A 14,121-nucleotide genomic window follows, 5' to 3' on the forward strand; every position below is an offset into this window, starting at 1 on the left:
AAGGTCAGTTTTCTGAACTTAACCCCAGACCAGTGGTCTTCAGCCAGGATCCACATGTCCCTTGGGAGTCCATATAAGGTTTTGTAGTTAAAATTTGTATGCAATAAATCGGTTATATCTCTACAATACATCAAATATTTTTTATACTGTTCTTTATGATATTTAATTATAAAAATATGATGGGATATTTTAAACCTCAAATGGCTATGAGGGGCCATCTGAGTAAAATAGGAATCAAAGGAGTCCAGAGGTAAAAATATGGTTGAAAACCATTGCCCTAGACTTTGAGACAGTCAAGTGCTATCATTACAGAAAACCCACTGAGAAAACGTTATATACATAGACATCCCAAACCTCAATCCCCAGTTGTAATTGGAATCCTTGTCACAGGCATCAACAGAAGAATCCTTAATCAATTGGAGGACAGAGAGATCTCCAGAAGAGTTGTGCTCCATTATAACGAGGTACTATTGGAGAGTGACCTTACCAAACAGAATTCCCCATCTCATCCTAAAGCGAGTTAGAAAGAGAAAGGTAATCTGATCTAACCTTCCATTCACTTTAGATGTTTCCACTAATATAGCTAGGAGTGTCACAACACTAAATAAAAACTATTCCCAAGAACTCATAGATACTATAGACACTTTAATTCTCATAAAGTTAAAATTAGTTATTTATGCTTAGATAATATCCCTTTCAAAATTACATACTACAACAGAAGCAAACATACATCTACACAGTTTTAACTCCACGTTCCAGCCTGTGACTACAGAAATCCTACCAACTACTCATTGGTGGGATCCTGTATTTCAAAGGCTATGGTCTATAGAGCTACTCACACCCCATATGATAGCATCATGGGACACAACATGAGCATGTAGTATCAATTACTTTAAAGAAAGATGCACTCCCTCAGGTGTAGAACAAGGAAAACGCTAACTCACATCTGAAGACTCCAGGACCAGTGAAACAACTTCCTCAACAATGTATGAAGTATCCTTGATAGAGCCTCTCCTTACTTAACCGGTAATTGCCAACTCTAATTCCATGTCAGACTGCACGTACTCCACCAACCAGCAAAATCTATACATAGGAAAGCTGACATATATCGTTTTCAGTAGAGGTACACTCTGTTAATGAACTTCAAGCTATTGGCCACTGATAACCCGGGTATACCACCCTAGGTCTAACTAGCCCATGAACAATAGCAGGATATACAATTCTTGCTGATTGTAGAGATTACAGCCTATTATCACAGAATGATGACTGATAACAATGCCTTGCTTGTCCTGTCACATGTAGCATCCATTGTAAAAAAACTGATGTCACTGAATAGTAAGCGACATCAGCATCTTGTCTACTTCACCATGTGAACCTTCCAATGAAAGAACTGGAGATGCTATGATAGCAAAATGACCTGGACTGACCACCAAGAAACCATTTTAAATTTCTTTTAAATTCTCTTCATTTTAATTACAAACATCTGGTGATGTGGACATGTTCTACACCTACAAAACCTTAATTTATGTGGAGCTGAGTCTCCAGCCAGACGTGTTGAGTGCTACTTTCTTTCTGTTGTTCACTTTTATATATACATATGTACATACATACATATGTACATGCATACATTATATATATAAGTGAAACTCAGTATACTGAGCAAGGTATCTTTCTCAAAAAAAGCACCTGACGAGATACATCTGTACCAGAGGATGCAACACAACCAGATGTATAGTATCCCAACCACAAAGGATCAATGATCAATGCAAGTTGGGTTGAAACAATCATTGTGATGAATAAAGATTCTCATGAATTCCATTTTCCATTTCCCTCATTTGTTATATATATATATATATATATTTATATAAAGGGCATTATTAACGAATAATTATATTCTTGGGAATAGAAATTTCCCTGATGAATTTTTTTACACACTGGCTTCTTGATAAAATTCTTGTAAAAGAGTTTTATCCTTTTTTGAATTTACTTATATATATATATATATATATTTATATATATATATATATATATATATATATATATATATAAAGCCTGGAGAAAAAGTATTGAGACTGGTGCTATATCAATGTTTCTCTTCTGGGGTTTCCTGGAACCCTGGGGTTCCACACAAGTTTCCCTGGGGTCCCGTGAGAAAGAACGAGGTAAGCTAATGCTAATTTCATGATCGTAATATTATTATACATGCACAACATATTATTGGTTATTGCAATATTGTAACATAGACATCATCCTATATAACCTTTTATGTTATCAAAAAAGTATAACAACTATTGGGGATATATTTAGTGATGTCCGTAATTTACAGACACCCTATATACATATATGCCAGTGCCCCTGGACTGGCTCTTGTGCGGGTGACACATGAAATTTTTCGACCGAGACCGTTGCCAGTGCCCCTGGACTGGCTCTAGTGTGGGGCCGTTGTAGGATTTTCAAGCGAGATCGTTGCCAGTGCCCCTGGACTGGCTCTTGTGCGGGGCCGTCGTAGGATTTTTGAGCGAGATCGTTGCCAGTGCCCCTGGGCTGGCTCTTGTGCGGGTGACACATGAAATTTTTCGAGCGAGATCGTTGCCAGTGCCCCTGGACTGGCTCTTGTGCGGGTGACACATGAAATGCACCATTTTGAGCGTGACCATTGCCAGTGCCGCCTGGCTGGCCTTCGTGGGATTTTTGAGCAAGATTGTTGCCAGTGCCGCTGGACTGGCTCTTGTGCGGGTAGCACATAAAATGCACCATTTTGAGCATGGCCGTTGCCAGTACCGCCTGACTGGCCTTCGTGCGGGTGACACGTAAAAGCACTCACTACACTCTCGGAGTGGTTGGCGTTAGGAAGGGCATCCAGCTGTAGAAACTCTGCCAAATCAGATTGGAGCCTGGTGGAGCCATCTGGTTTCACCAGTCCTAAGTCAAATCGTCCAACCCATGCTAGCATGGAAAGCGGATGATGATGATGATGATGATACTTGATATCTACCATGTGAACTATGATGAAAAAATAAGAGAAAGATATGGTATGTAATTTTTTTTTTTCGCAAGGGTTCCTTGAGACGCGTAATTTATTTTAAGGGCTACACAAGGGTTAAAAGATTGGGAAACACTGTGCTATATAAAAAGAAAACTACAACACATGTCAATTCAGCATTTAATCTTCGAAGTAGTCCCCCTCTGAAGCCACACACTTTATCTAGCATTATTTTTGTGGCTAGAAGCATTCCTGGAACTCTTTTTTTGAGATAGCAACCAACTACCTTGTCAAGTTCTCTTGGATTTCCTCTATGTCTTGAAATTTTGTTCCTTTCAAGACTTGGTTTTGGGCTCATAACCACAGGACCACTATTTGTCACTTGTCATGACCGTTTTCAAGAAGTTTTTTTGTTTCGTCTTCCTTGACACAATCAAAGAGATCCTGTGCAGTTGAAACCCGATCTTCTTTTTGAGACGAACACACTCTACACATTTTACTTCCAAGCACTAACATAAACAACAAAGTGAGCAAGAACACTATAATTAAGTGTGCATGTGTGACAGAGTTCAAGGTCAATCTGTGCCAAATGGATTCACTCTGCGTACTTTAGCTCTGTTACCATAGCAACAGTCCCAATAATTTTTTATCATACCTCTATATATATATATATATATATATATATATGATTAATAAATTCAAAAAAGGATAAAAATCTTTTACAAGAATTTTATCAAGAAGCCAGTGTGTAAAAAAATTCATAAGGGAAATTTCTATTCCCAAGAATATAATTATTCATTTATATTTATATAAGGGCATCACTACATAATAATGCCACACACTAGACTTCCCATTTGGTACTAAAATGTGTTTATTTGGGAAGTCTAGTGTGTGGCATTATTCTGTAGTAATGCCCTTATATAGATATAAACGAATATATATATATATATATATATATATAGCATTAGTGAAGTTGCCATGCATCCTGTAAGACAAAAAAGTCCTTGCTACTTTATGGTGTCTGTTCATTAAAGTTATATGATCCAGAGGGTGATTCAGAGACCCAGATAATTGGAGCAAAGGTCTGATGATAGAAAAAGATTTATAAGAGTGAGAGAAGAGATTGACAGATAGTAATAAAGGTGGGAAATGTCAAGAGAAAGTGATGTATGTCAATAACATGTGGCCTGGTGAGAGGGAGTATAGGTGAAAAGGTGATGGTAGAATGTATTAGATACATATATATGAAAAGATTTACAAATGTTTGACAAACCCCCATTTAGATAATGCAACTCCAGCCTGGAGTCCTTACAACAAAGAACTTATGGGGAAAAGTGAATAAATACACATTTATACATACTAGCAGGAATTAATTGTAAACCTATTGGGTTATTTCTGAAAACTTTATCCAAAAAACTGAAAGTGTAGCCTGTGTTGTGTCTGTATGGAAAGATAGTCGCTCATCTGCTACTCATTGAAAGGTGAAAGAAATTGGAATACGATGTTTACTTAATGCATTTTATATATACACTTTATATACTTTATACACAATTTTATAGGCTTAATACACAGTACTCATGAAATAAATATTCACTCTGATTTTTCCATTTTTCCTATAAACACAAAAAAATATCCGGTAGACATGACACAACCTTTAGTTAAATTGCACATATCTGCCATGTAAATAAGTGTGAATATTTCATGGAATTGCACTTATGCGCATGCATTAAGTGATAGGTGATGTAAAAAACTTAGTTCAATTAAAAAAAATACACTTTTCACTATCCAATCACCACCACCACCACCACCACCACCATCATCTTTCTCTCTCCTTTTCTCTTCCTCCCCCTCTCTCTCTCTCTTTCTCTCTCTGCCTTTCTTTAACTTCACCATCAGAACATCACCCCTCTGCTAAAATTATATTTTTAACTCTCCTTCTCTACCTTCAACTAACATTTTTAACCACATAATATTACATTCCTCTTACCGCACATCCTGGACACTTCTCTCCCTCTTTCTCTTTCTTCCTCCTTCTGTCTCACTCTTCACCTTATCCTCTTTTTCCCCCTCCTTTTTCTTTCTCCTCTCTTTCCCTTTAACTAATCACATAAAAGTGTTACAATTTCATTCTTTCTACCTAATGTCACACATGCTTCTCTCGCCCTCTTTTCTCCCTCCCTTCCTCTTTTTCTCCAATCACCTGAAAGCATTACCAACAGGCTAAGTAATACAATGACAAACAGAATTATTATAAGATATATGAGAAACAGTTTTTCCCTTACACATATTGTATTCAAACACAGCTATTCCCAGTTATATTTTTCCAAGCAAGGGTTTCAAGTATGTTCATACATGTTCCTACACTTTATTCATTATTAATTTGTTACAACGGTGTCTCTACAGTTTCAATGGAAGTTCAAGACCCAAGACAATACATAAGCTCCCAGCAATTTATTCAGAACAGTAGAAATGTAAATGTAAAATATATCATCAAGGTTTCTAGCTCTTCAAAGTCTTATTGTGTAAATGAATTGTTGTAGGTATATGTTAGATACCTTTTTATCAATGGCAGGGCCAACGTAAATTAGCTTAAACATTTCTTCTGTCTGTCTATTTGTCTTTCTTTGTTTGTGTGTGTGTGTGTGTGTGTGTGTGTGTGTGTGTGTGTGTTGCATGGAACTATCCAAATCCATGCTAGTTGATACCTTTCTATGCTTTTATGCATATCTACAATATTTTTTAAGTATTGCACCTGCTTGCATAATATGCATTGTTTTATAAACCATTCATCGATCATTTGAAACAGCTGTAATGTTAAGACTTGATTATATCATGTAAATTGTACATCCACATGCATGCATGCAACTTTTTATATTCCTTGCAATGATTATCTTTTGTATTTCTTTCTCCTTCCATACCCATTCAATTTCAATCATTCTTCTAGTTGACTTTTTAACTTCTGGACTATCTCCTCCTGATGAAGAAGTTGGAGTTTAAAATTCTGACCTCTTTGAGAACCACTGGGAAACAATCTATACCATGCTTAATGTAGTATTTTATCACCCATTGTTTCCATAAAAGCATAGATACACACACTCCTGTATATATATATATATATATATATATATATATATATATATATATATATATATATATATATATATATATATATATATATATATATTATATATATCATCATCATCATCGTCGTTTAATGATATATATATATATATATATATATATATATAATATATATATATATATACAAATATATGCATGCATATATACACAAACACACACACACACACACATATATATATATATATAAATAAATATATATGTATATACATATATTTGTATATATATATATATACATACATGTATATCCATGCATATGTACACAAACATATATATATATATATATATATATATATATATATATATATATAGATATATATATACATATACATATACATATACATATATGCACACACACACACATATACATGTGTACATACACACACACACACCCATATACATGCATAATACACATCAGACCTTCTGGCCAAAGGTACACACGTACACACAAACACACATGCACATATATAGGTAGATATGTAAATGTGTACTTATAAAGGCATGTATATATACATATAAATACATACATATATTTATACACACACAGACATACATACACATAACTGTCCCTCAATCTCTCTCTCCTTACTATTCTGTCTCTCTTTCTCTAATCTGTTCATCTCTCCACTCATTTTCTCCCCTCCACTCTCATTTATTTTTGTTTCACTTTCCTTTCTTCCAGCTTCTGCTCTCTTTCTCTCTCTACCCCCACCCACTTTTTCTCTCAGTCATTATTCTTTCTCAATCATATCCCTTCTCTTTCGGTCACTCATTCTCTCCTTTCCTATATTTCTTACTCAACCGACTCTCCCTTTATCACAGCCTTCATCACCCTCCTCTCTCACACTTTCTCCCCATCTAACCATCCACCAATCTTATTATATCCTGACAAAATCCTGAAACATAATTAATTTAATCAACAAACCTACTGAGACACACAGACAGAAATTGAAAAGCAAATACGAAAATACAATAAAGAAATGAAATCTAAAAATCTAAAAAAATAACAAAAGCAAAAACTGGTTTCAAACCAATGAAAACAAAATAAAATCATAAAAAATGTAATTATCGGTATATTCTATTTTTGTAAAAAGAAAATTAAATAAAAATAGGATAAGGGGCGGGGAATGAGAGAAAAAAACTAAATGAGACCTTGAAATTATGATGAAACTAATGAGAACAGATAAGGAAGTGGGAGGGAGGAAATCTATAATAATTATCATTTTTATTTTGACTAGGCAAAAAAATGTTAATTCTGTTGCTGAGGGAAGAGTGCACCCCCACCTACACACACACACACACATTTATATATATATATATACACATGTATGCTTATGCACTTATCTTTTATTTGTTTCAGTCATCAGACAGCAACCATACCACATACATACATTATATATATAAAAATAAATATATATATGTATATATGTATGTGTATATATATATATATATATACACACACACACATACACATATATATACACACACACACACACACATATACATATATATAAAAACATATATTGTATGTATAACCAAAAGATTCCTGTCAAGGATGAAACTACTATTCACTGTGAGGCAATCAGCTTTCCAATACCCACAATAAAATTTTTACTCTACAAATGTATCGAGTTTTCTCTTTCTCACAGCTTGTCATATCTACTTCACTACATTTACTCTTTGATATATATATATATATATATTAGGATGGTGCAAAAATAACTGTGGTTTATGTTATTTTAAACTTTGATGCTTATTTTGTAATAAGCTTTTATTTAACCATGTTCATGGAATATAGTATTTTGAAGTGAAAATTTCATTGTATTGATTTATACTAACAGTTTTGCATTTACTGTTTATTTTTGACTGTCATATTAAAGAAGGTGGTAGGGGATATGTGGAAAAGCAAATTTTAGTGGTTTTATTGGAAATGGAAGGTAAAGGCAACTGCTTGTAACATCAGCCAGGTATTTTGCCAGGGTTTGCCAAGGTATATAAAGTTCAATATTGGTTCTAAAAGTCCCGGAGTCAATTTGCTCGACTAAAGGTGGTGCTCCAGCATGGCCGCAGTCAAATGACTGAAACAACTAAGTAAGTAAGTAAGTAGATAAACAAATAGAGAAATATTTAGAAAGAGTAAAGAAGGAACGATGAAAGTAATAGAGAAAGAGAGGGAGGGAGGGAGGGGAAAATTATTTAAAAAAGAAGTATTAGTTACTTACCAAACGCGTTCCAAGTTTGATCCAGTGTCAGTGAGGGTGGCAGTGACTGTAGCACTTTTCTGTCTCTCACTAACGTCCACAGTGATTTGCCAAGGACTGTCGGCAAGGTTGCTGGCTCCGAGTATTCGTAGTCCATTCTTTGTACGAGCTCTGGCAACAACAACAACAACAACATCAATATAAGCATCACAACATCACTACCAACACCACCAGTGACATTATCATCAACAACTTTAACCTCACTATCAACATTATCATCACCACCAACAGCTACAGTATTATTCTCACCATTACTATCAACATTAATATCACCATGAACATCATCATCACCAATATTGTTAACATCATCACTTTGCATCACCAACACTTCACCATCATTATCAACAGCATCAACATCACCATCAACATCAACAATACCATCATCACCATCACCATTCTTTTTAACATCACTATTAAAATCAACGGAGGCGCAATGGCCCAGTGGTTAGGGCAGTGGACTCGTGGTCATAGGATCGCGGTTTTGATTCCCAGACCGGGCGTTGTGAGTGTTTATTGAGCAAAAACACCTAAAGCTCCACGAGGCTCCAGCAGGGGATGGTGGCGAACCCTGCTGTACTCTTTCCCCACAACTTTCTCTCACTCTTACTTCCTGTTTCTGTTGTGCCTGTAATTCAAAGGGTCAGCCTTGTCACACTGTGTCACGCTGAATATCTCCAAGAACTATGTTAGGAGTACATGGGTCTGTGGAGTGCTCAGCCACTTGCACGTTAATTTCACAAGCAGGCTGTTCCGTTGATCGGATCAACTGGAACCCTCGACGTCATAAGCGACGGAATGCCAACAACAATTAAAATCAACATCATTGTTATCATCAACATCAAGACCACCAGCAATATCTCCATTACCATAAAAATTATCAGCATCACTAATAACTTCAGTTAATAACATCACATCAATATCACATGGCCATTAACAATGTCATTAAGAGCCAACAAGTGAGCTTTTGTGCAGTCATTTGACCTGCTAAAAGTTACATCCAATCTCCTTTAACCCTTTAGCATTTAAACCAACCATATCCAGCCCAAATATTCTCCCTGTTTTATGCTCAAAGTATCAAAATCTGGCCTCTTACAACTACCCTACAATGCCATTCTAAAAATATACAATCATATTGAAATCTCAAAAGTACAAGATATTGCAGCATTTCTTCAAAACAATAGGAATTAGTAAGTATTAGATTTGAGAAGACATCTCAAGCTAAGTAAATATGTGGTCATTCTTGCAGACAGGTATTTCCCCTGCATCCCTCTTCAGCCAAGTGTTCCTAAGATTGCAGGCTCATGAGTGCCAGTGTCACATAAAAAGCACCCAAGCCAGTGCCATGTAAAAGAACCTTTGCTGGTGCTGTATAGAGGCACCCAGTACACTCTGTAGAGTGGTAGGTGTTAGGAAGGGCATCCAGCTGTAGAAACCATGTGAAAACAGACAGGGAGCTCGGACAGCTCTCCAGCTGGCCAATTCCTATCAAACCATCCAACCCATGCCAACATGGAATATGGACGTTAAATGACGATGACGATTTGATGATCTGAATGCTAAAGGCTTAAATCACATACTGCCATATTAGTAAAATACACACTGGATAATGTCATTCAGGATTTCCTTTAAACAACATTGTCAACATCATCATGATCATGAAGATACGGTGACACATTAGTAATGAGCAAATGGCACCAGTACAGTCCCATCTCTTATTGAAAACTTGTCTTGGTTTTATTTGTTAAGGTCCAATGTTGACAGTTAAGACTTTGGGACAGTGTTCAAAGGTTAATACTAAGGTTAGGTTTAATAAGGGTTAAATCACAGATTTCTGAGATAATGTTCAATTTGCAAGAAACATCTGGTAAATGAATGTCAAATCAATCACTACTGTCTTTAAAAAAAAATGGAAAAGACATATTGGATGATGTAAGCTGAAATAAACTATGTCTGAATAGAGAGAATAGTAATGGTTGGAATGTCTCTGATCACAAGTCTGCTTAATCATAGCTGACCTAGTGCTAAAATGTAGTATTTAATACAAAAAAATTTTCCATTCACAGAATCTTCTGAAACACTGAATGCACTTAGTACCAAACATGCATACATTACAGAAGGGCAGATACAATAAAAGAGGTTAGAAAATTATAGGAAGAATTAATAACAAAGAGAAATTGAGTGTGAGAACTGATACTCTACTAAAAGAATATTTGATAGTAAGGAAGCTGCATGGACATATAAGATGTACACCTTTTCAGAAGCATGTCTTAAGGAAAAAAGTATTTAGTGCATTAGAGATTATGGAGTATATGATCCTGGGTTGTATATACTTAACATATATGTCTCAAAGATTACCCTGAGTGATTTTTGGGACATTTTGGGGAAGAAAAAAGTGTGTCTTAGATACCATAAAATTCAGTGAAAAAACTTGACTGCAACCAATAACAGAACAACATCAGGCTCTTAAGGTCCATAAGTTGAAAGAATAAACTAAAGGCCTGACAATAACAGCTCAGAAGCAGTGTCTCCCAAAGACACATTCTGAAACAAAATATCAAGCTGGATTGCAGCTCATCTGGTGGATTTTAAACTATCAGCAATACACTTGCTACATACCCAACACTGGTCATACATCATCATCATCATCATCGTCGTCGTTTAACGACCACTTTCCACGCTAGCATGGGTTGGACGATTTGACTGAGGACTGGTGGACCAGGAGGTTACACCAGGCTCCAATCTGATTTGGCAGAGTTTCTACAGCTGGATGTCCTTCCTAACGCCAACCACTCCGAGAGTGTACATACAATACATACAAGTATGTATTATCAGTGTCGGGTATACTTAACATATATGTCTCAAAGATTACTCTGAGTGATTTTTGGAACATTTTGGGGGAGAAAAAAAAGTGTGTCTTAGATACCATCAAATTCAGTGAAAAAACCTGACTGCAACCATCTTGTCAAAAAGATGAAGAAAAGGAACACAGAAAAGTAAAAAGTGTTCTTGTGGTATTTGAAGCAACACCAAAACTACCACCTAAAATGCTGAGGGATATTAGAATTGAGAGACTCACATAGTGGACTTGCAGAAAAGGGCCATTCCGTATTCTGCAATTATCTTTCAAAAATTCTTACCAAACCTCAGGATAACATCTTTGCTAACTAAATTAGCAAGTTGTAACTTTTGTGCTGTTGCTGTTGCTGCTATGAATTACTACCACCCGGGCAAAGAATAAAAGTAATAATTTCTTTTAACATTTTCATCATTTTTTAAACTTTTTTATTATCGTTCTTTTAAAAGGAACATTCTAGTCCATCACACACACACACACACACACACACACACACACAAGACAAACTATTTTTTGTATCTATATAGGAAATATAGTTGTTGAGGTGGTAAACCATGAATGAATGAATAAATAATGAACAAAGATATTGCAGGAAAACAAATAATCTTACTTCATCCTCCAACACCCATTATCTCATTAACTACATCATGGTCATGACTAACAAGGAAGATGAGAGAAAAGACAAAACAAACAACACTGAATTGATACACATAGAAAATGTAGGGCGGGGGGGGGGAGAGGCTGACGGCTGAATTACAGCAATCAGATGAAAGTGGCAGTAGAAATTACAATGGATGAAGGTTCATAATGGTCGTAAGTTGTTTGTACACTTGATCAGAGAATTACACAATTATGATGTAACTTCACAAAACAGTGTATCCTGTCAATTGTATTATATTATACTATAATAAGTTCTGCTAACCTGGTGTTCAATGCTTTTGCCTCTTATATATGACAATCGCAAATACACACACACACACATATTCATGCATATATGTGTGTGTGTATGTATATATATACATATATATATATATAAAGTGTAGTATATTGCCACTTAAGTGTGGCTGACCCCTAGGGGTGGATGTTACTGTTGCTTTTAGCCCCAGGAGGACATCTCCTCCAGCTGGCTTATCGACACACGACTGTGTCCTGTTTGCCAAGGGAAGTTATCCCTCTCACCTCGATCTGCAGCACGAACGTATCCGGATTTCAGGGTTATTTCCCTTCGTCGGCGTCCGACAGCTGATGACCTTGGTGAGAGAGACAAAAACCTGGCAAACTTATATCTTCTATATATATATATATATATATATATATATATATATATATATATATATATAATACAAAAAATATATATGCATGTATATACTTTCACCTACATGTGTATATAGATGCATATCACGGTACAGGACATTAGAACGATGAACTACAGACAACGGAACGAACACATAGGAAAACAGAAAGCCACTTGGAATTATTCATCAGCTGCCTCTATTCTATCTCTACGTTTCGAAACGCACACACATTCAATGTGTGTATTTTCAATTTGTTTCTACTTGCGTGTAATTTTCGAACATTTTATATATATATATATATATATATATATATATATATATATATATATATATATATATATATATATATATATGTATATATGTATATATATATATATGTATATATGTATATATATATATATATGTATATATATATATATGTATATATGTATATATATATATATGTATATATATATATATGTATATATGTATATATATATATATGTATATATATATATATGTATATATATATATATGTATATATATATATATGTATATATATATATATATATATGTATATATATATATATATATATGTATATATATATATATATGTATATATATATATATATATATATATATATATATATATATATATATATATATATATATATATGTATATGCGTGGAGGTGCAATGGCCCAGTGGTTAGGGCAGCGGACTCGCGGTCGGAGGATCACAGTTTCGATTCCCAGACTGGGCGTTTTGAGTATTTATTGAGCGAAAACACCTAAGCTCCACAAGGCTCTGGCAGGGGGTGGTGGCGACTCCTGTTGTATTCTTTCGGCCCAACTTTCTCTCACTCTTTCTTCTTGTTTCTTGAGTAACGCTGCAATGGACTGGCGTCCATCCAGCTGGGGGGGGGGGGGGTTTAGGGTTAGGGTTAGAAACCGTGAAACCGGGCCCATGAGCCTGGCTAGGCTTTGAAAGGGTGACGTACATTTTATATATGTGTATATATATATATATATATATATATACACACACACACACACACTACTGCTTTGAGTGTGGGAGGGGTTCAGGTTGCCGGAGTTGGTAAGTAGTGAATGAAGAGGGAAAAATAGGTGAATGAACAAATTTTACTTTACTCCTACAACCATTCTCCTTTCCTCACCACCACCTGACTATAAAATACCAGAACAAATACCACTAGATATTTTGTTCCACACGCTAAAGATTCTGCTAGTACTGTTACCAACACACCCTCCACCCTCTCAACAACAGCAGATCTAGTAACAACAGAAGAAGGTTTTATCAGAGCAGACTCAGTTGGCTCCCTCCCACACCTTTACTGCAACTAATCCTCCACCCACCTGAGCAGATGTGATGTAGTGTATATCAAAGTAGGAGTGTTCATGGTGAAAGGTTACAAAAGCTGTTCTCCTTTCAGGTATCTGATAAACTGCTTCCTTGACTAAATGAAGTTACTATATATATATATATATATATATATATATATATATATATATATATATATATATATATATACATATATCATCATCACTACATGTGTATGTATGCATAAAATTTAAATGCAAGCATCTAATTG

General features: G+C 35.3%; 1 protein-coding gene across 1 annotated transcript in view; it reads right to left on the bottom strand.

The window, feature by feature from the left end:
• Positions 1-14,121, bottom strand: part of LOC106879555 (transmembrane protein 132C) — a 184,158-nt gene that overhangs the window by 38,529 nt on the left and 131,508 nt on the right. Inside the window, exon 4 of the mRNA XM_014929189.3 lies at positions 8,344-8,493. Coding sequence (XP_014784675.1) covers positions 8,344-8,493 — 150 coding nt within the window. The remainder of the gene's footprint in view (positions 1-8,343; positions 8,494-14,121) is intronic.

The sequence above is a fragment of the Octopus bimaculoides genome, chromosome 6 (assembly GCF_046866305.1).
Source record: "Octopus bimaculoides isolate indiv1 chromosome 6, ASM4686630v1, whole genome shotgun sequence".
NCBI lineage: Eukaryota > Metazoa > Mollusca > Cephalopoda > Octopoda > Octopodidae > Octopus > Octopus bimaculoides.